Source organism: Vanacampus margaritifer, chromosome 3 (genome assembly GCF_051991255.1).
Source record: "Vanacampus margaritifer isolate UIUO_Vmar chromosome 3, RoL_Vmar_1.0, whole genome shotgun sequence".
Taxonomy (NCBI): Eukaryota; Metazoa; Chordata; class Actinopteri; order Syngnathiformes; family Syngnathidae; genus Vanacampus; species Vanacampus margaritifer.
The window spans coordinates 27,907,400-27,931,790 of record NC_135434.1 but is presented as its reverse complement, the minus strand read 5'-3'; the positions used below and the strand labels follow the sequence as shown (position 1 = coordinate 27,931,790).

At 41.8% G+C, this 24,391-nt stretch overlaps 3 protein-coding genes across 9 annotated transcripts in view; 1 reads left to right on the top strand and 2 right to left on the bottom strand.

Moving 5' to 3' along the window:
• pdzd2 (PDZ domain containing 2) overlaps positions 1 to 7,347 on the top strand; it is a 111,503-nt gene extending 104,156 nt beyond the window's left edge. For 5 of the 6 annotated variants that reach the window (XM_077561871.1, XM_077561872.1, XM_077561870.1 and 2 more), the window contains 5 exons: positions 1,745 to 1,853; positions 1,947 to 2,048; positions 3,429 to 3,699; positions 4,274 to 4,396; positions 6,955 to 7,347. In XM_077561871.1, the coding sequence (XP_077417997.1) occupies positions 1,745 to 1,853; positions 1,947 to 2,048; positions 3,429 to 3,699; positions 4,274 to 4,396; positions 6,955 to 7,121 (772 nt within the window). In that variant the 3' untranslated portion in view covers positions 7,122 to 7,347. The remainder of the gene's footprint in view (positions 1 to 1,744; positions 1,854 to 1,946; positions 2,049 to 3,428; positions 3,700 to 4,273; positions 4,397 to 6,954) is intronic. The other variant, XR_013293507.1, reaches the window with a different exon arrangement.
• Positions 7,348 to 15,979: 8,632 nt separating this feature from the next.
• On the bottom strand, positions 15,980 to 20,907 carry dhfr (dihydrofolate reductase). Its single transcript, XM_077560533.1, has 6 exons — positions 20,656 to 20,907; positions 19,791 to 19,840; positions 18,959 to 19,064; positions 17,165 to 17,288; positions 16,616 to 16,731; positions 15,980 to 16,175 (listed from the first exon to the last, which is right to left on the bottom strand). The coding sequence occupies exons 1-6, from the start codon at positions 20,745 to 20,747 to the stop codon at positions 16,091 to 16,093; spliced, it is 573 nt and encodes a 190-aa protein (XP_077416659.1). The 5' UTR covers positions 20,748 to 20,907; the 3' UTR covers positions 15,980 to 16,090.
• An 872-nt stretch (positions 20,908 to 21,779) lies between these two features.
• Positions 21,780 to 24,391, bottom strand: part of gtf2h2 (general transcription factor IIH, polypeptide 2) — a 47,931-nt gene continuing 45,319 nt past the window's right edge. For both annotated transcript variants that reach the window (XM_077560531.1, XM_077560530.1), the window contains exon 15: positions 21,780 to 22,493. In XM_077560531.1, coding sequence (XP_077416657.1) covers positions 22,383 to 22,493 — 111 coding nt within the window. In that variant the 3' untranslated portion in view covers positions 21,780 to 22,382. The remainder of the gene's footprint in view (positions 22,494 to 24,391) is intronic.

Below are 24,391 nucleotides of genomic sequence, written 5' to 3'. Positions count from 1 at the left end.
GCAGGTAAACACATACAGTGGTGCCTTGAGATACAAGTTAAATTTGCTCTGTGACTGTGCTCATCACTGAAAACACTCGTATCTCAAATCACTTTTTCCCATTGCTTCTCTAAAAGGTTGGAAGATCTAGATCACCTCGTGTCTATAATGAAAACCTTAGCACCATCCACCCCTACCAGATCTGTAATCAAATTGCAAAGGGTCCATTATCGGGTCAACAATTTTAGTAATAACGCTATTAATGATCCTCTCCAGTGTCTTCATCAGAAAGAATGTTAAAGCCACATGTCTCAAGTCATTTAGGACCTTTGTAGATCCCTTCTTAGGGACTTCGATCATGGTCGACTGCTTCTACACACCCGGCAGTATGCTACTATTAATGGAATTAATTAATTAATGGAAGAGCTGCTTGAAGACCCCTCCGAGCTGCTTGGCACAGTGTCTCAAGGTTCGTCCACAGATGTTAGGTCCAGGGGAACTGCTGATTTGAATCCTTTTCAGGGAGCACGCCACCTCTTCTTTACTAAAGATGAGCGATGTTCCCACCGGTGAGACCACCTCATTAAGTTGACCACCTCATTAGGTTGAGAGACATTATCCGTCTCAAATATCAGTTTGGGTCGTTGGGAAGTGATACAGTATTACGACCATAAACATGGATAGGCTTGCGACAAGAAGAGACTATTCACAGCTTTTTTCGGCTCTTTTGGGTGATCTGGTTGATTTGGATCGCCTCAGTGAAAAGAGACAGCTCTTTTTGGCTCTCAAATGGCTCTTTTAACTTTAGCTTTTCTTTTAAATATTTAAGACAAATTTAGCATACATTTTGATAAATTACTTGGCGAACTAAGTATTTCACTGCACTGACTGTAAATAGCAGCAATTATCAAGTAAAGAAAAGTTTTTTTGTTTATTTTATTGAAAGTTAAAAAGGCTACAGAAAATACATAAGCAACAAAATTAGAACTCAACCAACAACAATCAAAAGTGCAAGAGCAGCAGCAAACAAGACAGACATAAGCTCCTCACCAAGTCCAGGATAAAAGACCTTGTTTTATTTCAAATTGCCATTCAGAAAAACTAAATACTTCAACTCTTCTCTGTTTGTTTTCTCTTCCTCCTCTCTCTCTCTCTGACTGGCAGAGACGTGGAGCATGTATGTGCTAGGCATGCAGTACACTCACTGCATGCCCTCGCCCCTCCCCCTGCTCTTCCCGTCTCTCCCTCTCTGAGCAGCGCAGCCAAACCTCGCTTCAGAAATGTGAAAAAGAGAGAGCGACAGGAAGATAGAGAGAGACAGAGAGAGAGAGAGAGAGAGAGCGAGGGGAAATGACGGAGCCGGCTCTTGAGGGAGAAGCCGGCTCTCAACATTCACTTCAAAGAATGTCACTAGTTCTTTAGTCCCTGCCAAGCAGCTTGGACATTGCCCTGTGTAAATGAAAGCTTTACCTTGTTTTTATAGTTTTTCTGAGCCTTTTTGATGGCACGTTTGACTTCCTTATTGACTTCGCTCTTCTCGTGATCTGTACCAGTGAAAAATATTATTTTCTTCTTTTTTAATTTCTTAAGCTCTTTCAAAACCAATGGTTTGTTGTTTGTCTTTGAAGGAATAATGCTATCAACACAGAATTCGATATAAGCTGACAGCCTGACAGTCTCCACCTGCTCATTTAAGTCAAAATAAGATGTTAAACATTCCCAATCAGTGGAACCAAAACATCTTCTTTTTTTTGTGTGTGTACAGGTTAAAAGATGTAAATGTTCCTGCTGTGAGTCAGTCTAAATTGCAAGCACTTCAGACGGCTGCAACAAACTTTCCTGCCCAACTCCAGGAAACAAACAATTTCATAGAGGTATCCCATGAAGCCTTATTATTTTATATAGCATTATATGCACTGTTAACTAACCCTATTAGTCAAGTTTTTTCCTCTGACTGATTTGTACAGGTTAACAGTCATGCTCACCTTGTGGTCCTTCATAAAGAAGAAGGCTCAGGACTTGGATTTAGTATTGCTGGTGGGAGTGACCTTGAGCAGAAGATAATCACTGTAAGTAAATTAAATGATCTTGTCTTTCCATCTTCAAATGCTAGAAGTTAAAAAATTAAGACATTCAGTCTGACACTGACAGCATCAGGAGCAACAAAAACTCAAGGATATGTTGAGATTCCAGCACAACATTTATCCAATACAGGATTTGGGCCAAGCACATGTCTTGTCCGTGTTGTGTGTTAGGTAGTAAAAAAAAAACGTATTCCGTAAATAGTTTATTTATCTCTTGGTTAAAAAATTGTGAATATCAATTTTCAGATGTTTCAATGTTCTGTAAATAGTAGGGATGAGCGCATACAGCACTATCTGTATCTGTTTAACCATCTAAATGATATGTATATGTATTTGGAGGGGGCGTGGCCTAAACCACAACTGGGCGTGGCCTAAACCGGAAATTGCCGTTGTTTGATCGGAAATAATAATAATTATATAATATAGATAATATATAATAATAATTTTTTTTCAATTTCACAAATGGTAAAATAAAGTGTGAAATTGATTGATCAAAAGTTACTATAATTTTTGTTTATTTGAAAACTATTGGCAAAACAGCCTAATTGAGATTCAAATCAGTGCTTTTGACCACAAAACAACTATTTTTCGAACAAGTTTTTTTATAAACTCAGAAAATGTATGTGTATGAATAAATATTTACGAGAGAGAGAGAGAGAGAGAGAGAGATTTGCACTAAAAGCAGCCAGCCAGAGTGCTCGTTAAAAGCACAGCCTAGGTACTATTTTACGTAGCAAAACAAATTCACTAACTCTGACAAACATATGAACCGAAATACGAGTGAGCTGGAGAAAATTAGGGAGAGACTTAAAACCTTGCGCCAACGCAAAGCTCAACTGCCAGGCAGAATGAGAAGCACTCTGATTGTGAAAACGAGGTCGCATGCATCATGACGTCACAAATATGCGACACTACCATAGGGGAGGGGTTGAGGAGTTGGGCACAACCACAGATGGACCAAAGTGGCATGTCTATTCTTATCTGTGGATTTCTTTATTATTTGGTTTATCTGTATGACGTCAAATTGGTCGATATTTGCCGATAATTATGCATTCCTAATTTTTTTTCAGATACTGACAATTTTAGACCATTGGGCCAAGAATGTCGATTTTGAGATTTCTCCACAAATAGACTCCTTGAGGTCTCTAGTTTAATTTCCCAGTAGCACAAAAGTAAAAATTGTAATAGAAGTGTATGAAAATAAGCAATTATTAGAGCAAGTGCATCTAGCCAACGTGTTATTAGCCGCCTTTAGCAAGCAGCGCGTCTCTGCCAGAGAATGGGTGAATCTTCCAGGGTTCACTGTAATGCAGGTCATTTTCTGTAAGTCAGGTGTAATACGAAATTGTATTTATGTGTCACCAGGTTCATCGGGTCTTCAACAAAGGTGCAGCCAGCCTAGAGGGCACAATTCTGAGAGGCGACAAAATCATATCTATAAATGGCACATGTCTGGATGGTAAAACCCATGGAGAGGCTGTTTCTTGCCTACATCAAGCTAAAGTATCCAAACAAGCTTTCGTAGTTATTTGCAGATGCATGGTCAGTGAAAAGGATACCCTTGAAAAGCTTGACTCAGCCAGTCAGCCACAGATGAAATTATCTGCCAACAAGATGTCTTTGAAGACGAGTACAGGTAGGAGCTTGATTTACACTAATGATGATATAATGAAACTACGAGTACCTGAATGCATAGCCCATGTGCTAGACTTAAACCAAACAGCAAAAATGTAGAACTTTGGATCCTTGCAATTTGATTTGTGAGGATTATTTTGATTTCAAAATATGATGAAATGTCATTTGACTACTACAACAATCAGCCTGGTTTGTATGCTATGTCAGAGGCAAGAGCAATGGTCAATACAATACAATACGCCGTTTGTTTACAGTACACCGTGTAAAAGATTGAGTAATGCGCAGATGGTCGGAATTTTCAATTCCTTTGTCAGTTATTAATTGAGTTGTTCAAAAGGATGTTTGTGTTTTCTTTTCTGTGTTATATATGGAAATAAACTATTCCTTCTTTCTTTATTTCTTCTTATCCTTACACAGGATTTAAATTCAAAATAACACCAAATGCCAGTAAATGGCGAAAATACAAAATGAATAACACCAACAACAAAAAGCGAAGTGCCGGAGGGCGATTCACTGTATTTATACGAAATGCTGTAAATCATGTATGTATGTCCTATTCATACCTGAAAATCTAGGTCCAAATGGCGTTTTGAAAGTTGAACTTCACAAGACGACTGCTGGCCTGGGTTTCAGCCTGGATGGGGGGAAATCCTCAAGTACTGGAGACAAGCCCCTTACTGTAAAACGCATCTTTAAAGGTGATGATTTGTATTATTATGTTTGTTTTTTTTAATGATTATTTCTGGAGGGCAGAGTGTTTGTTTGACTTATGAATAATATATATTTCCTATGAATATGATTTCATATAGTAAGTCTGTGTGTTGACTAATCTTCAACAAATCGTCCTACTTTTATGATGTAACATCCGCTCTTTGTTGATTGGATCTTTTCACTGTCTGTTTGGTAAGGTTCGCCCCTCCTCAGAAATGTGCTTGTGAACAGACTCATTCGCTGGATCTAGCAACGAGTGTGGTTTCCAGACTAGGGAAATTCAAACATGAATCCAGTATGAAAACTTTCGCTCAGAGGCTTGCAAGAGTATGCAGTGTGAACACCTGATAATCTGCTAATTAGAAAATGTTTGAGTCATAAATGATCAAATAAAAAGGCTAATGTAAATTGCTACATAGAGCAGCTTTAATTCAATTTCTTACGTGCCTTCCCTACGCACTAGAATGCTTGGCAATTCTCCCATCTCGGCTTCTGACACCTGCATGACTGGTGAAAACTTGCGCAGCCACCAAAGAGGTGTGACTAGGGCACAACTCGGTTGTGTCGACCAAAAAAATTGGTCAACTGAGAAATCAATGTGTGAGTGTAAAGTGACGTGATTATTGTGGGAAATGTGAACAAAAAATACATAAAGAGCAGGCGAGTGTGACAGTCGTGGCTGGATCTTTTATTGTTTTTATTTTAATAAGTCTTCAAGTCAACTGCTGGCAATCGTAGCAGCCTAAATTGCCGCGAGAGGCACTTAGCGACAGAGAGCACAACAACAGACAATACCTAAATACCTTATACGAAAACTAATATGAAAATGGTGTTAATATCAACTGTTTTGTTGAAAACACTACTTCACTTTTATATTTTTATGCAGAATCGTGAGTGATCGGCGGCAACAATGAATACACAGAGACTGATATACTGTGCTAGAACAAATGTGCCCTTTATTCCCCGCAAAGAGCAATCAACACACTTCAGCGTTAAGCAGCATAATATAATCATCATCAGCGCTTACCTTGACTCTAGCCCGGAGAGCCGACGGTCCGAGTAGAACGAGCTGCAAAACGGCTGGGCGATCATACGTATCCCTCAGCTGACTCTACCCACACCGTGTGCCGCTCCGTCTTTTATTCATTAACAAAAAGGGGTGAGCGTGAGAAACCGGGCTGGCCAAAGCCCTCTCCCAGGCACCCTCGAAAACATGTTTCCGAAGCAGGGAGGACTGTAGTATAAACAAGGCATTCACTCCCAGGCACCCTCGTAAACATGTTTCCGAAGCAGGGAGGTCTATAGTATAAACAAGGAAGAGTTCCCAGGTTGATTCCGCCCTTTATTCCCAAATTGTTGGGCACCTGGACTCGTACAACAGTTCAGGACAACATATCCTTATATAAGAGGTTACATGAGGACATATCAAACCATGGTTATTTTCCCTTCATCAACCTTGGCAAACTTAAGTGTTATTTGTAATTGCGTGCTTATCCCTGTGAAACATTTTACCATAAAAAAAATTGTCAACAACTTGTGTGTGTGTGTGTGGGGGGGGGGGGGGGGGTGTTATATCACACCATAAGGACCATTTTCTGGACTTTTAGTATCATTGTGGGGACCAGGTGTCCTTGTGGGGACATTTTGGTGGTCCCCGTGAGTCCAAATGTCTTTTTGAGGGTCAAATCTTGGTTTTAGAGTTTAGGTTTGAATTAAGTTTTGGTTGGGGTTAGGGTAAAGATTAGGGCAAGGCAGTCAGTTGTGACGGTTAAGGTTAGGGTAAGGGTCTAGGAAATGCATTATGTCAATGAAATGCCCCCACTAAAAATGTAAACCCAACATGTGCGTGTGTGCGCATAAAGTTTAATTTGTGACAGCCTTAGGTGTGACCCATTGAATTGTGAGGATGCCTGCAAGTCACAGATTGTGGAGTTTTCCCCGAGACATGTGAATTCCGGTGAAATCAGCTCATTTGTTTATTCGCCAAAGTTAAAAAATTTGAACTTTCTTCACGCTGAACTATGTGCCACATCAGCTTGGGGATGGAGTATGTCACGCACAGCACCATCTGTTGTCAACTGGAGCGCAACACAGCCAGACACTTCCCCTGTAAAAAAACATTTTTTTATCCCCTGCCACGGGTAGAACGCATGTTTTTCAGTTTTAGAAACAAGGTTTTGTAACAAGTTTTGTAAAATTACTGTACAAAGTATTTTGATGTAAATATCGACTTGGGGAAATCTGACTTACATCGCCAGCGTAGGAATAGAACTCTGTCGTAACTTAAGGACTCCCTGTATAGCCTCCTGAACGCACATGAGAAAAGATCTCTAGGAGAATATGTGCACTAGATTTGACAGGGAACGTTGCTCCACCCAGAACGTGTACTTTTCATGAAGGTGCTTAATTGACACACTTAAGTCGAGGAGAGAGTCTCACAGCCAAAAAAGTGCGCAGCAGCCCGTCTTTTCTGACCTAAGCACATGGGCAAATATGCCCCTAAATGAGCGGTTTATAATAAATTGTTGTGCCCTTTCCACAACAGGAGGTGCTGCTGAGCTGTCTGGGCTACTGGAGGTTGGTGATGAGGTCTTGTCAATAAACAGATTCTCTCTCGAAGGTCTCATGCATCATGATGCCTGGAAAATCATTAAAGCAACTAATGAAGGGCCCAATCACCTTGTCATCCGCAAGCTTGGTGCCCGGCTCTAATTCGGAGAAGGACAAACTTCTCTTAAACCACTCTCAAGAAAGAAAACAAACTTGTGCCAATGGTGTGTTTTCAAGTCTTACAAATGTTATTTTACAAATTGTTGTGTGAGTCTACTACATATTGCCGTTTGTAAAGTACCGTGTGAGATGTTTCTCAAGGTTTGCTTACAATATATTTAAAATTTATCATAATTGTGATTTGCAAATAAAGTGATGATTTAAACTGTCTCGATTAGTTTTTTAACCACAGCATTTGGTCTGTCGATGGCTTGTGTCCGAATGTGGACCCTACTCCCTATATAGTGCCCTACTGAGGGGTCATGCCATTTTGTAGTGGTGTCCGAATGTCCAGGGAACGAAAATTTAGGGCACACAAAATGACCCACAATGTACTCTGAAAATTAGATGATATATAAAAAAATTAAATAAATGGCGCGAGTGACAGCACAAAGCGTGAGAATCAAAGCGATGCATTAAATATATACTATGGAAATAATGCGTTTTGCCCATGCTGACAAAGATGAAGACTACTGGGACTCTGTACTCTGGAGTGATGAGACCAAGATAAAAATTATTTTAACTGATGGCTTCAAAACTGTATGGCGTCGCAAAGGTGAGGAATACAAGGAAAAATGCATGGTGCCTACAGTGAAACATTGTGGTGACAGTGTCCTCATGTGGGGTTGGTTGCATGAGTACTGCTGGTATCGGGGAGCTGAAATTCATTGATGGCATCATGAATTCACAGCAGTATTGCTCGATACTGAAAGAAAAGATGCTGCCATCACTCAGTGCCCTTGGTCGTCGTGCACTTTTCCAACATGATAATGATCCTGAGCACACATTTAAGGCCACTGTAGGATTTCTGAAGAAGAAAGAGAATTAAAAGTGATTCAGTAGCCAAGTATGTTTCCTGATCTGAACCCAATTGAACACCTATGGGGAATTCTAAAGAGAAAAGTTGAACATCACTCTCCATCCAGCATCCGATCTCTAAAATAGGCCATTCTTAAATAATGGGAAAAGATTGATGCAACAAAATGTTGCCAGCTTGTTCATTCCATGCCTATAAGCTGTACTGTGATTAAAAATCATGGAGGCCATACAAAGTACTAGATTTAGTAATTTTTGTTGAGGTGTGTACGCATTTTTGCATCACCCTTATTTGAGTAAAACTGAAAAATGTGTAATCTAATTTTTATAATATTAATTTTTAATTATTAACCTTACTTTCATGTAATAAGTTAAACAGATGTATATTATACTTGGTCTTGTCAACATTTTGGAAATTGTTTTTGTATTCATTGAGATATTGTTTAGAATGTTACTTAATCCTTAATTTATATAGCATCTGTTTGACTTATAACATGAAAGCAAGGTTAATAATATGAATTAGAGAACAACATTTTCAGTTCTACACAAATAAGGGTTTCGCAAAAATGCGTACACCCAACAGAACGTCTTTTTAGATTAAAATTTTAGACTACAAGCGTCTACAGGTGAGTCTCATTATTCATTTCACAGGTGTCAAGCAGACAGTTGATTATAAATGGGTGTTACTTAAATAAAACACTTTTCCATTTGTTTTTGTGTTAATTGAGATATTGTTTAAAATGTTACTTTTCAAAGGGAGTGTACTCTTTAACGCTGAGCACTGTACATTATGTTGCTGGTTACATATTTCAAACCCTTCCTGCTCAGCGAAAACCATATACCCTCAAAATGATGATTTAATGCTTAAAGTGAAAGACTATTCCTTTGCAGGGTGACTTCTTAGGACAACACTTAAAAAAAAGGGAAAAAAAGAAATAACTGTTGGCCAATTTGGAAAATGCACCACGACGAGCCTAAAAACAGGCTGGCTGCAACTCACAGGAGAAACAAGTGATGCTACAAATATATGAACATTGTTTAAAATGTCCAACAGCACATGAATTCATTTAAAATGAGCTCAAAAATGTCATGTAGCCATGTTAGTGACGTACATGTCCCAACTTGTTCTAAACATAGCAATCGTCATGCGGGTGGTAAGCTGCAACGATAACGGGCCCTCCCAAGTTCAATGAGATGAAGAAATACTTATCAATACAGGGGAAATGCCCCTCCGTGAGTCATCACCTTATCGTGGTGGAGGGGTTTGCGTGTCCCAATGAGCCTGGGAGCTATGTTGTCCGGGGCTTCATGCCCCTGGTAGGGCCACCCAAGGCAAACAGGTCCCAGGTGAGGGACCAGACAACGCATGGCTCAAACGACCCCAATGATGAACACAAACCTTGGATCTTCGTTTCCCTTGCCCGGACGCGGGTCACCGGGGCCCCCCTCTGGAGCTAGGCCTGGAGGTGGAGCTCGAAGGCGAGCGTCTGGTGGCCGGGCCTATACCCATGGGGACCGGCCGGGCACAGCCCGAAAAGGCAACGTGGGTCCCCCTTCCCATGGGCACACCACCGGTGGAAGGGGCCAAAGGGGTCGGGTGCGCAGTGAGTTGGGTGGCAGCCAAAGGCGAGGGCCTTGGCGGTCTGACCCCCGGCTACTGAAGCTAGCTCTGGGGATATGGAATGTCACCTCTCTGACAGGGAAGGAGCTCGAGCTGGTGTGCGAGGCTGAGAAGTTCCGACTAGATATAGTCGGACTCACCTCCACACCCGGCTTGGGTTCTGGTACCAATCCTCTCGAGAGGGGCTGGACCCTCTTCCACTCTGGAGTTGCCCACGGTGAGAGGCGCAGAGCAGGTGTGGGCATACTCATTGTGTGCCCTAGGGCCTAGGGTGGGCAAACTTTTTGACTTGCGGGCCACAATGGGTTTGAAATTTTGACAGATGGGCCGGACCAGGAGCATTTGGACCTCATAGCACAGTAAAAACACACAGATAAATGTACAACCCAATTTACTTATAGTGTGCACTTAGGACTGCGTTTTTCAAATGTGCAAAATCCACATATTTAAAACAGCTTTTCCAATAGCTTCATTTTTATTGTTTTAACTCAACTTTTGCTGTGTTTTTATGCTTTGTAAAGTGACCTTGTGTGTTCTGAAAGGTGCTGTTTTTAAATGAAATGTATTATTATTATTATAAAATAGCCCTAATCCAGGTAGTACGTTTGCCTCAATGAATATGCAAGATGCGGCATTTACACACTATTTGGCAAAGTGGGAGAAGAAATGTAAATAGATTATAATAGCACATACACTGTGATCTGTCAAACCTGGTGACTGCATCTATTATTAATAGATTTCAATTCAAGGCGTAAAGTTAAAGAATTTTTTTCCATTGGCCCACCCATTTTTAACCCAGGCCCACAGTGCGTGTGACACATGCGGCTGCATGATAGCCGCTGCTGCCTGTCACGCGCTGAGGACAAAGCGCGTACATCCAATCCGTCTCTGACCACTTTTCCATCTCCGTGGGGGACGCATAGCACACGGTGTTTGTGCAGCAGCTCAAAAAGAAGCCAAAAGCCAACGAGGAAACGCTCATAGAAGTGCTCGACGCACGCCCCGGGGATGTATTCACCAATATCAACAGTCTCCTGCATGCGCGCTCCTCACCTCACCCATGACAACATGTAGAAAGACTATCTTCAGCTGTCAAAAGGATCAAAACACGCAACAGTGCCACAATGTTGACTGATAGACTGAACTCTTTGTCCCTGCTTTCTTTCAAAAAAGAATTGACCGATTCTCTGGACTATCAGGACATTATTGTTGTGTTCAACACAAAACCGTGCCGTCTCCTGCTGTAAATGTCCAAATCCAAATCCAATAAGATAAGATAAGATCCACTGATTGTCACACCCATCTAAGTGGGGCGAAATTTGTTCTCCGCATTTGAGGGAGCGGTGAGCAGCAACAGCGCCGTGCTCGGGAATCATGTGGTGATCTAACCTCCCAATTCCAACCCTTAATGCTGAGTGTCAAGCAGAGTGGCAATCGGTCCCATTTTTATAGTCTTTGGTATGACCCGGCCGGTAATTGAACCCACAACCTCCCAGTCTCAGGGCGGACACTCTAACCACTCGGCCACTGAGCTGAACAAAAAAAAAATATATATACTGTATATATTTTTTGCTAGCCTTATTGGATAAGTTCGGCGGGCCGTAGTTCGATGATCGACTTTGTAGTCGTGTCATCGGACTTGCGGCCGTATGTGTTGGACACTCGGGCTAAGAGAGGGGCGGAGCTGTCAACTGATCACCACCTGGTGGTGTGTTGGCTCCGATGGCGGGGTAAGATGCCGGTCCGACCAGGGAGGCCCAAACGTACTGCGAGGGTCTGCTGGGAACGTCTGGCAGAACCCCCTGTCAGAAAGAGTTTCAACGCCCATCTCCGGCAGAGCTTCTCCATTGTCCTGGGGGAGGCGGGGGACATTGAGTCCGAGTGGACCATGTTCCGCGCTTCAATTGTTGAGGCGGCCGATCGGAGCTGTGGCCGTAAGGTGGTTGGTGCCTGTCGTGGCGGCAATCCTCGAACCCGCTGGTGGACACCAGCGGTAAGGGATGCCGTCAAGCTGAAGAAGGAGTCCTATCGGGCCTTTTTGGCCTGTGGGACTCCGGAGGCTGCTGACGGGTACCGGCTGGCCAAGCGGAATGCGGCTTTGGCGGTGGCTGAGGCAAAAACTCGGACATGGGAAGAGTTCGGTGAGGCCATGGAAAACGACTTCCGGACGGCTTCGAGGAAATTCTGGTCCACCATCCGGCGTCAGGACGTCGTGAACCGGTGGGGAGAGTACTTCGAAGACCTCCTCAATTCCACCAACACGCCTTCCTTTGAGGAAGCAGGGTCTGGGGACTCTGAGGTGGGCTCCCCTATCTCTGGGGTCGAAGTCGCCGAGGTGGTTGGAAAGCTTCTCGGTGGCAGGGCCTCGGGGGTGGATGAGATCCGCCCGGAGTTCCTAAAGGCTCTGGATGTTGTGGGGCTGTCATGGTTGACACGTCTCTGCAGCATCGCGTGGACATCGGGGACGGTGCCTCTGGATTGGCAGACCGGGGTGGTGGTTCCCCTTTTTAAGAAGGGGGACCGGAGGGTGTGTTCCAACTTTAGAGGGATCACACTCCTCAGCCTCCCAGGTAAGGTCTATTCAGGGGTGCTGGAAAGGAGGGTCCATCGGGAGGTCGAATCTCGGATCCAGGAGGAGCAGTGTGGTTTTCGTCCCGGCCGTGGAACAGTGGACCAGCGCTACACTCTCAGCAGGGTCCTCGAGGGTGCGTGGGAATTCGCCCAACTAGTCCACATGTGCTTTGTGGACTTGGAGAAGGCGTTTGACCGTGTCCCTCGGGGAGTTCTGTGGGGGGTGCTTCGGGAGCATGGGTTACCGAGCCCCCTGATACGGGCTATTCGGTCCCTGTACGACCGATGTCAGAGTCTGGTCCGCATTGCCGGCAGTAAGTCGAATTTGTTTCCTGTGAGGGTTGGACTCCGCCAAGGTTGCCCTTTGTCACCGATTCTGTTCATAACTTTTATGGACAGAATTTCTAGGCGTAGCCGAGGCGTTGAGGGGGTCCGCTCTCTTTTTGCGCATGCACATTGCGTAGTAAGATGGACTGAAACATTAGTGGAAACTGAGGAGGGGCATTTTAGCAAAATGATTTGGATCAAAAACATAATTAATGTGCGTAAAAAAAAAAGCGTAATAAGTAAAAACTATATTAGCCATTAGTGTATGAGGAATTTTATGGGTTCCTCTAATAATGTGAGGCCCAAGACTGCCTAGGTTTGCCTAATGGTAAGTCCGCCTCTGTTCAGGGGCTGAGATACCAATTATTTAGTATGTGTTGACAATATTGTTGAATTTCCAGGAAATCTTCAGGATTTCGGGGGTGATTCTAAAGTTACCCATAGGTTTTAGACTAAAATTTAGAGGCATGTTTTGGCAGGCATATTAGGCCTTAATGGGTTAAGCGCCAAACAGCGTTCGGACGCCGACTGGAGTACGTATTTGTTTTAATGAATTGGTAATTAGCTTGGCCCCTGAAGTTTGACCAGCCAATGAAATGGAGGGGCTTCCAGTCAATAGGAGGACACCAAGTCCTTCTCTACCTACTCAGGCCAGACCAGCAGAGCAGCACACCACCGATCGTTTGTGGACTGGAAGGAGGAGGACACTTCTACCACAGATAAGTTGTTTTCTAATGTCACAGAAAAAACTATGACTTGTACCACTGATGCAATGGAAGATTGAGTGTTGCACTACTGTAGTCATATTAAATGTTGATTTGGCCACAGTCATGCTATCAGTGCGATATGAAAAGAACTGTTTAATTAGCGTCAACAAAGGACTTTTCAGTTTTCGTTGATTATGGCGGCACCATATGGACAAAAGCAGTAGTGTTTTGCCTTGAATGAAGACCACATTTCCCATGAGGAGTCAGCGCATATCGTCGAGTAACCCTCAATCTTCTGGTAACCTGGAGTATGATTGGCACAGGTGGGCGCGCCAATGAATTATGAGTGTCCGTCATTCGGCAATCGTCAATATTTCAAGCTGAACAGCATTTTAACCGTCAACCTGTCACACGTCATTCCCACAGCGAAATGGCAAAATGAGCCAAGCACCACAAACGGCCTCGGTAGGAAACACCCCCTCGTCTTTCACTTCATACCAGGCCAATCCTGTACTGTGCTTTTTTTATCCAGGTAGGCTCCTTTTTTTATTTTCTATCTCCTCAGACAAAAATCTGTAAAATTTGTAGTTTTTTTGTGTGGCAGGGGTCCCACCATCCTCCGCAAAGTTGTTTAGTGCAAGTAAAAATGATACCCCTCAGGCTCCCAGACAAAGGTTAAATTAATCCAGCTCTAAGTCAATGTTTCATCAGCAGAATTGTGAAAATCTGAATTGGAGGTTCAAAACTCATTTAGTAGTGTTACTTTAAAGTGCTTGCTGGCTTACGTTATCACCAGCTAACCACCAATGTTTTTGAGTCAACCCATCACGTAAATCAGACTACAAACTGATTACATGATATAAATAATTCTCACCAAATGCTCATGAACATATCAGTTTTTTTGTTTTGTTTTTTTAGGGGTTATATATTGGTAGTTGGTGTGTTTATAGATTTTATTAATGCACAGTATCTTGGGTATTACATAATATGAATGGGATCTTTGAAAAAAGAGACAATATTTGACAATGAAAATAATTGTAATTATATTGAATAAATAAAGTTCAAACAACCTTAACATTTTATGTGATTTATATATATATATTTTTTTAAATATATATATACTTTTTGTATCGACGCATTTAGACCATTTTCACACAGTTGGCGCCCCGCCATTTTTCTTATGGTGGAAAGCCATTAGACATTACCTCACCAATTTTTTCATCCTTTTTGTTTTTCTGGGCTGTGTGACCACTACATGCGACTCTCATGGCAGCCATTGCAACGCAACAGGCCAAGTGTGAACTAGTGTTGTTCTGATACTGGTATCGGCAGAGGGCCCGATACTGCATTAAAACAGTGGTATCAGTGAGTACTGTGACATGCCGATACCATTAATTCTGACACTATATAGGACTTTGGATGCGGAATCTTGTGTCTTGCTCATGCACCACATTCACTGATGTGTGACATGTTTCCTGCAATGCCCGAGCTAAGATATCGTATTGGTCCTTGAATGCTCTGAACCAATGGCAGGACAGCTTTTTCATGTTGAGAAAAAAAAAAACTTAGGTATCGGTATGGTATCGGCCGATACTGCAAAACGGGGTATCGGAATCGGGGGCCAAAATCGGAACAAAACTAGTGTGAACCACGCTTTTGTCTCTGCCAGGCTTAAAGGATCGCAGGGCCGTGCCGACAACGGCGCTCTGAAGCTGAAACAGAAAGAGTATTGATAGAATCGATACTGACGTGTATCTGATCGATACCAGAGTACAGTACTCGCATCGATATTTTACATTTATTTATTTATTTTTTGGACATAATATGATGACAATGAGTTTGAGCTTTTCCAACTACTAGTTGAGCTAGGTATTAGTGTAGCAAAACATGTAAGTATCATTTATGTAATGTGACGAGATTGGAGGAACTTCGGTGGCTGTCGTTTCTCTGAGTGCAGAAGAGTGACAGGGACTAAGAATTGAAGATTTTTACTACATTGCAAATTTAAATAGCCCAGGTATGTTTCCGTTAAGAAAATTATATTATGGCATTTTTAAGAACATAACAACCAAGTCTAATTTGCAAAAATAAATAAATTAATTAATTAAGTTATTTAATAGGAAAAATTATTTAAAATACTATAGTATTTTATGAACCTAAAAGTACTTGGTATCGGTGATATTGGCACCAATATTTACTTCGTATCTATCTATACCAAAATCTCAAGTAAAGGATCTGACCAATATTAATGAGTTGTTTTACGCTGAAAGAGAAATTTCTTGACTCAAAGTTGGGTCAAATAGACGTAGACAAGTAGAGGATCGGTTCCTTTTTTACCCATAGTTGTATATATACCGCGAGAATTCATCTGGCAGAGCAAGGTTAGTTCAACCTTTGACCTAAAATAAATATTCAAGTAAAAAATAACCTGATGTCCTTTAATTAAGAGCAACAGTTGAGATGTGTCTATTTTTGGCTGATACGGAAACAATGATCACGGTAGGGATTTTTCAGCCCTAAATTGCCTTTTTACATAAAACCATTCTGGGGTGCAAAAAATATTGGGGAACCTACCCTAAGAGAACTACGCCAAATCAGCTAATTGTGTTGTACAGTATCTATTGGTCTTAAAGTGCATCCAGTAAGGTTGGTGGGTTGGGGGAAAAATGAGCACCAAGTAACAACCCCTGGTGCTCCTTTGAGAACCAGACAAAAATTGTTACGTGAACAACTGCATACAGTATATGCCTACAAATAACACGTTTTCAATGCTTTTATTTAAAACGTGCTGTCTTATAACTAAATACTGTACTCCAAAAAACACAAACACAAAGTTTCAGTTATTCTGTAGTACATTAATTGTATAATTGTCAGCAATGTGCAATGCTCTCATAAACTTCAAATCTGTACTGAATACCATTTTCCTCTTGCAGGCCCTGTGGTACTCCTGGAAACCTGTAAGAAAAATAAAACTTACTACACTTGGGATTTCATATGCAATATTGTCAAATTGGCCATTGCTATAAATCAGGACTTGCATACCGGCAATATACAAACAGTTCTGGTTTAGTCTCACAAATTTTATTCACTTTATTTTGGGACAAAAAAATGAGTGTTGTTGCCATCTTCCCTTTCGTTTAAACAAGATTTTTTTTTTTATTGAGTAACACAATTTCGACAAACTAATTGAAAATAAATTTCATTATCCTGGACATACTTGCTATACATAGTTGTAAGAAAAATGATGTAATGGGCAACAGTAGCACCTTGGCTAATTTGTCCCCAGCAAAAAATACTTACATAAAGTGATAACTAAAAATAAATGTGTCTGGCCAAGTGGCCATTTCAACCAACACAACTATTTACAATCAGAATAGCAACCATGCTGATCTTACCCAGGCAGCAGATTGAACTTGTCTGAGCAGAATTCAGGGAAGAATGTGTCACATGGAAACTGTTTCAGAACTTTTGTGACAAATAACCTTCTGGTGCCTTGGCTCTGCATCAACTCCTACAGACATCAACATCAACATCATCATCATAAATCAACCCTGTTGACCTATCAATAAAAGGCAAAAAGCCTGTCATCATTGCAGACACACTCAGAATAAAGAGCAACAACTATTTACAGGGAGCACTTGCAAAGCACGTCGGGAGCCTGGGAAGTGTGCTGCCTCACCATCGCTACACTATTAACATGACTAAGTTAGTCAGAGAGTGATGTATTGTGCGCTCTCAAATGTGGTATCTTCGAACAAGCCAAGGTAACCCTCACTGACTTCTCGCTACATCAAAGAGAGGGGTGTGCCTGTGCTAACACACACACACACACACAAAAAAAACGCTATATACAGTATATATACCATGTCTTTTAAAACCACCGACCCGTGCCTGCCTGACTGTCGTGTAAAATTTCAAAAGCCAACAAATTAAATGGTGGATACCTTGTAGAGTGAGCTCCCTCCTATAACCCAGACCTGATCAACCTGGTTTGACAGCTCTGTGTCAATCAGCCGGAGAGCTGAGCAAAAATCCGGGGCCAGATGGTGGGCGCCAGCAGGGCTATCTCTGTTGGTCAAGCAACACTATTGTAAAACAGAAACTCTCCTTATTATAAAACAAACTATTGCAATTGATGCTCATGGGCACCAGGTAGCATCCAATATTGGACCACATGAGTAGCCCACCTACATGTTTGAAAAATAAATAGCCAGTGACGGGACTTTGTGATTTCCTAGTAATGTAGAAGTGCTATTTGAAAATGTAAACACTTGCAGAAATGCATAGGATAAAATGTTGCATACTGACATTAAGATTTTTTTTTCCTACCTCATGAACATAAGTGTCTTCACATATTACGAGTGTGCATCACTCCAATAAAAGACAATTTGATCCGTATCTCATACATGAGGTGTGATACAATTCAAACTAGTACAGTGGAATGATTCGATTTGAATAGAGTCGATGCACGTTAAAAACCTAATAAATATCAATAACATAAATTAAGGTAATTTTAGCAAAGTTCTTATTTCAGAAGTGTGTATTTAACAGGTAGCCCTTCCTACTAATCCAGGAAGTTGCTCCCTCACTTTCAAAAAGGTCGGTGACCCTGCTCTAATTTTTATGGTGGACTTTCCTGGGCCTCCAATACCATGAATACACGAGAAAAATAACTTCATTTAACATTAGCATAAATGAGCAAACAAAAGTCTGAAAACATGTCTGTTTTCAATGCCTGTTAAAATCATGCCTGGGCAAATCACCAGAACTCTATTTTCTTATTCACATATGAATAAAAATTACCAGTAAACAAACAATACAGTGGTACCTCGGAGTTTAAACATAATTTGTTCCTGCGAAGTGTTCAAAGTCCGAATTGTTCAACCTCCGAAACATCTGTTCTCATAGGAAATAATGTAAACGCAATTAATCTGTTCCCAAGCTCCAAAAATTGAAAATTCATTTTTTAATTTCTATTTAAGTTTTTTTTTTAATTACAGTAAAGTACAGTAAATACCTTTTTTGTTGTGGTGTGATGGCATCAGTGGATGATAAATGCTATGTTAAATGCTAGCTTTAGTTCAGTGTTGAGTTAATGTATTTTACATTGGGCATATTGTTAGACTACCAAGCGGTCCTTGCATGCGTTTTAACATCAGGCACGTCATTGCACAGCTAAGGGAGGGGGGTGGTCCTCGTGCCAGTATTTACAGAAGTAGTCACGGTAGTTACAACGGCGCACTAATCTCCTTCCTAATTCCACTGTGGTTTGTAGCACTGTACGTTTTTCTTTGGTGCCACTGGCATTGTTGTCTTTCTTTGGGGCCATAGCAAAAGAATTGTCGTGAAAAAATCCAAATGCACTCGCGAGTATGGAGCACCTACGAGAGTATTCACAATCTGACTGGAAATGAGCAGTGCATCGTCTCAACTACCGCAACGTGAGCATCCGGCATTGCTCGGCTCCACTCTGCTTCACTCGGCTACCCATTTTCAAGGTACGTTCGTCTTAGCTTGCTTTACTTGGGTGTTCAAACTCTGAAAATGATTTCAAACTCCGAGGCATTTTTTACTCAGATTTTTTGGTTTAAGTCCGATTTGTACGAGTTCCGAGACGTTCAAACTCCGAGGTTCCACTGTATTTAATAACCTTTAATCATGCCTCTGGTTACACTATAAGACTAAAATTAGTAAATATTTTTGACTGTGTGCATGCGTGTGAAAAGCATAAAACATACTTGAGTTGTCGACTTAGCACGATGTTGATCCTATTGTTTAAAGGTCGGTTTTTCTCTGGGATGGAAAACCATGTATTCCTTCCCATGAGCACCACATTCCGCTTACCTGCAGGAGACAACAGATCATTGACCACACCAAACACCTCAAGACGGTAATGGCCATCATAATGTCATTCATAAATTCCTTGCAACTGCTCTGAATGATGACCCAACTTCCCAATTTGCATGTCTTCCGCAGACAGCACTCGTTTCCCATCTTGGTTAAACATGTATGTACCGTAAACTCTCATAAAATACACACCTTTGTATAACACCCCCACACTCAGATATCACCCTTAAAAAGCAGTTCTTGTTTTTTCTCTGTACTTGTGTTATATGGTCCCCAGACCTGCTGGTACCCTTTATTATCAGACTGAATAATATGAATAAATAAAGGCTGAAAACATACCACTAAAGTGCAAGTCAGGGGTCACCTGGTAGCCCTTATGGATCACGAGTAGCCCGCGCGGCTGGTCTAAAATAGTTTAGCAGTGATGGGACATTATGATTTTTTAGGAATTTTACAGACTTGATTATTTGGAAAATGTAAACACTGACAGAAATTTATAAAGCTAGTGACGACTGTTGATAATTACCTATTATCAATCTGTATCTGTTTCCTAATCGTTGCAAGAAATCATCAACTCTCATACAGTAAATTTATACACTGTATATACATTTTTAATAATAATATATTATTAACTCTTTGACTGCCATGGACGTTAAAAGACGTCAAGTAAAAACCTACGGAGGGCCGCCAATGACGTTAAACCTCACACACTTCAACAGTTACCTTCTACAGATGCTGTGGCTGTCATCTTCCGGAAATATTTGAATTCATCACTGGAAGAGAAAAACATTAATTGAGGACAAATGCTAAAGTATGCGCATTTTAAGTAGAAAGTCAACCCCAAACATTTTGTTATCAATAATACAGACCTGATCAAAATCTTAAGACCAGTTGAAAAATAGCTAGAGTTTACCTTTTGCACATTTGGATCTTAGTGAGGTTTTAAGTAGAGCTACAATATGCAAAAACAAGAAGGGGGAGTGTGACAAAAAGCACTTTGAAAAAGAATGTATTGAAAACAAATAAACTAAAAAACGCTGTTAATTAGCAGATCAAAAGTTTAAGACAACAAAAAACTCCAAACCAGAACCCCCAAAAAATTCTCAGTAGGACTCAGTAATGAACAGCTCCACCGTTCTTGTGAACCACTTCAAAAATTCCTTTGGGCATGCTTGATGCGAGTGTTTCCAGGAGTCTAGTGGAAACATTGCTTCAAGTTTTACTGAAGTGGTTTATCTTGGTCTTCTTTCTTTATATAAAACAGGACGATACCCTCGACATTGTTGCAAAATCATTTAAGGCGATCACTGCAAACGATTGTTGTAACTGAGACTTCTGCACATGTCAAGTTACGAAGTGACGATTCAGTGGTGATGGGATAAGTAACCCACTGTACACCGAGCTTGGAGGGAAAAAATGTTATGCGTGAATACCATGTTATTAAAATGACTTACTTTTCTTAATTCTAAATCTTTATTTTTTATGAAACCCCAGATTAACCATTAATCCACGTGCTTCAATCAATCTGTGAAAACGTATTAAATACCACAAAGATCCGTTTACAGCGTGCTGATGTACTTTCACTTACTTTAGTCTTGTTGGGTGCCATGGGAGATGTCCGTTTCTGCCTATTCCCTGGTCCGGACACATTGCAACGATGCCGTTCAAGATTCGAGACATACTCCTCTCTCCAACAGTCCAACGTTCACAGAAGTTTTTACACAGTTAGTAAACCGTCTTCCTCTGAAAAACATCAACATTTTAGGCGCATCACCGCCACCGTGAGGATTGGGGAGTTATTGGGGATGGAAACCAGAGAGTGATGAGAGTGAATGGAGCGTGCAGTGTGGATACCGACACGCTCACGGCAAAGTCGTATGAAATGGGCTATATTATAGCTATATTTTATAGCCCATTTCACACACAAGACAATTCAATGTGCTTCATACAAGCAAAGGCACAACACCTACAAGCACAAACAAAGCAGTTAATGACAATCAGAAGCAAAGCAGAGAAAACTAAAAGCTTACATTTCCTTAAAGAGCATGCTTGACAACAATAAAATGTCAACATAAAAGGTTTAAACCATTTAAAAGTAAACACATAAGAGTAGGTTTCTAAAACAACTAAAAGGGAAAAAAACATGGTTTAAAAATGCTTACAAGATATTAATCAAAGGTATAGGGGAAAAGAGCAAAGTTTTAAACCTGGGTTTAAACGCTCAGTCAGCACGCCCATCATGATGACTTTTTACTATGCCTTCCTTGAAATCATCATGACTGTAAACAACGGCATTATGTTGAATGGCCGCTAGGTGGCAGTCGTGCGCCGTCAAGCCAAGTGTTGAGGTGAGGAGGCAATTGATCAAACGTAACATCAATATCTTTGGAGATGATGTACAGTATTGGACAATAAAGGTTGAACTGTTTCTTACTTTGGAAATAATGGTATTCAACCTCAAATACATTCAACGCCTTGCTTTCTCTGTAATGTTATATTGTTAGTTATATTGTATTGCATATTTTGTAGAATTGCGACGCGATCGTGGCGATATTAAGCGGTGGATTAGGTCAACTCCCCATTTAAGGTCCAGGTCCAAAATGCACCGCGCGCCACTGATCTGAAAATGTTATCCCGTTGACACAAGGCCGGAACAAATAAAATAAAATAAATCAGAATACAAAAAAACAAAACAAAAAAAACACAAAGAAATAAAACCATTTCAGCTTTATTATTCATAGTAATTGACATCACACAACACAATAACAGACGGTAGGGCTGAGTTCTAAATGTTCAATTGTATGGTAGCTCTTAAAACAACAAGGTATACCATAGTTGCTAGCGAACATTCGGCTGAATCAGTCATTGAAAAATGTGATTCAGAAATGAAATTGTTGACAAACTATCAACACGCAAAAAAACAACAACAAAAAACAAAACACAATTGTGTCCCAGAACAGTCTATGTGTAGAAGAAGTGGCTTTCGGCTTTTCCCAGTCAAGGGTCACCAAAAGCGAGCTTGCATGATTTGCTTGGCACAGCACCAGATGTACTGTATACATCTATCCTTTAATCAACATCAAATATTCTAATTTGCTTTAATGGGAAAAAAAACAATCCAAACACAAGAGTGGGTGTGTTTGGGGCACTGCCAGAGATTAAATATATTTAATAAAATAAAATAATAATATAATATACTGTAGCTGCAAATGAAGTTATACTACTGTACATATTTTACATGGTCTCTGTTAGTCATGAGCTCTTATAATCATCATCATCCCTTCTCTCAACCTCTTCATTCGTCTAGGTGTGGTTTTAAGAAGTGCCTTGACTGTGAACACAACCAGGGCAGCAGTGTAGTGTGTCATGAATGAAGTGATCACACTCTACGCAAAATACGTTGTGACAGGATGGGCAGGTGAACATCTAGAAACAGAGAAGAGCAAAATACAGTAAGCTGAAAATTCAGGTGGTTAAGTTTGATAAGATTATTGAGAAATGGTTCATGCGACAAAAAAACTCTCAAAAATATATGTTACTTTCAAATACTGATAAAAAAATTTTTACCCATCTCAAAATGGGAGACAGACTTATTCTATTTTAGACTTAGTCTATAGCTCCGGAATCTGACTTTTGGATTCAAGTTTGTGAAAACGTATTTAAAATGAAAAAACACACAAATTTACAACTTATCCAATATAAAATTATTCATAGAACATACATTTTACTCAATATATGATGAAGAAAATGGGACTCTCAGACTCCGACATTTGTCTCCAGTGTTTACAAAACACTACAGACACTTATTTTCATGCTTTATGGTTATGCACTCCGGTTATGTATTTCTGGACTAAAGTTTTAGAAAAACTTTCCGCTATCTTGGACTGTAGAATACCTTTATCTCCAAACTTGTGTTTGCTAGGTGACCTAACAACAACTGACTTACCACATACACAATTTCAATCTACACTTGTAGCCCTTACTATCGCAAAAAAAACAATTGTTAACTGGAAAAATAAACAAACTCTGAATATCGACCAATGGTCTAACCTCCTCATAAATCACATTTTAATGGAAAAAATATCTGCCTCAAATAAAAACCAAATATCAAAATTTATAGAAACATGGTCTACGTATATAGAATATTTTAACCTAATCTGGTTACTTAATTCTGCCTGTTAGCGAGAGCCACCACATCGCGATAACTTACATTGATGTTTCTGTATTTGGCAATATGTAACTAATGGTTGTGTTTTTATTGTCAGGATCCCAGTTGCTGCCAACAGGATCGAGACTACATCAAATGACACCTGAATCACCAACTCCTCAAGATTCACCTCCAATGGGCACTCAGGGTTAATATTCGGATTCACTGCATGCCAGGGGGTTAATTCTATAGGTGCTGACCCCCCCTGGCTGGGCGTGGGCGGGTCTGCCCCTCTGTTGGCTGGCGGCTGTGTCTTGGCCGTTCCCTGGGTCTCTTGGGGGATGCTGCGTTGCGGGGCTCTCCCTGGTGTCCGGGGCGGCGCCGCTCCGGCGCGGTCCGTCGCTCTATGGGCCGCCGGGGTGCCCCGTGGTTCCCTCTCCCCTCCCCCTTCCTCCCCCTTGCTGCCTCTCCCTCCTCGCCTCCCCCCGCCCGTCCTCTGCCTCCCTGTCCCTTCTCCCTCGTCACCCTTCCGCCTCCTCTCCTCTCTCTGCTGCCCTGCCGCTGCCCCTTGCCCTTCTTGTCGTCTCCTTCTCCTGTCCCTTCCCCCTCCGCCTTTCTCCCCCTCCCCTGGGCCGGGGGCTCCATCCGTGGCCCGGGTCTCGGGGCTCCGGGGGCCATTTGGGGGCGGCTGGGGCTGGGTTGGGGTGGATGGGGGGCGGGGGGTCATGGGGGGAGTGGGGGCTGTGGACCGGTGGGGTGCCTGGCGGCCTGCTCCTGGGTTTGCTCTCCGGCCGGTGGCCCCTGCGAGGCCCGGGGGTCGTCCTTTGGCGCTGCTGCGGCCTGGGGGGCCCTGAGGTGTTGCACTTGCTCTGTCCTGGAAGGGGTCGACGACAATCTGCAGTGCCCCGTCCTGCTGCGTTGGGTTGGGGGCGCGGGCCGCGTTGGGGTGGGGGGGCGCTCCTGCTCCTGGGTTTGCGGCATGGGGGGCCCTGAGGTGCTGCGCTTGCTGTGTCCTGGCAGGGGTTGACGGCTCCCCCTATTTGGTGGAGATTTTCATGCATGCCAGATCCACCACACCAGCATCTATCGAAACTCAGACACAATCTGCTTCTTTTTCAGGTTATTGAATCGGTGAAGGCTGGTGTCTGTGGATCTCACTCTGCTTCGTCTGTCCTTC

Excerpts from the sequence above, each read along its gene's own strand:
- dhfr (XM_077560533.1), bottom strand. The coding sequence starts at position 20,747 with ATGTCTCGAATCTTGAACGGCATCGTTGCAATGTGTCCGGACCAGGGA. Across the intron at positions 19,841-20,655 it reads TGGCACCCAACAAGACTAAA|TGATGAATTCAAATATTTCC; the intron begins GTAAGTGAAAGT and ends TTTCTCTTCCAG. Across the intron at positions 16,176-16,615 it reads AAGTTCAATCTGCTGCCTGG|GTTTCCAGGAGTACCACAGG; the intron begins GTAAGATCAGCA and ends TTTTTCTTACAG.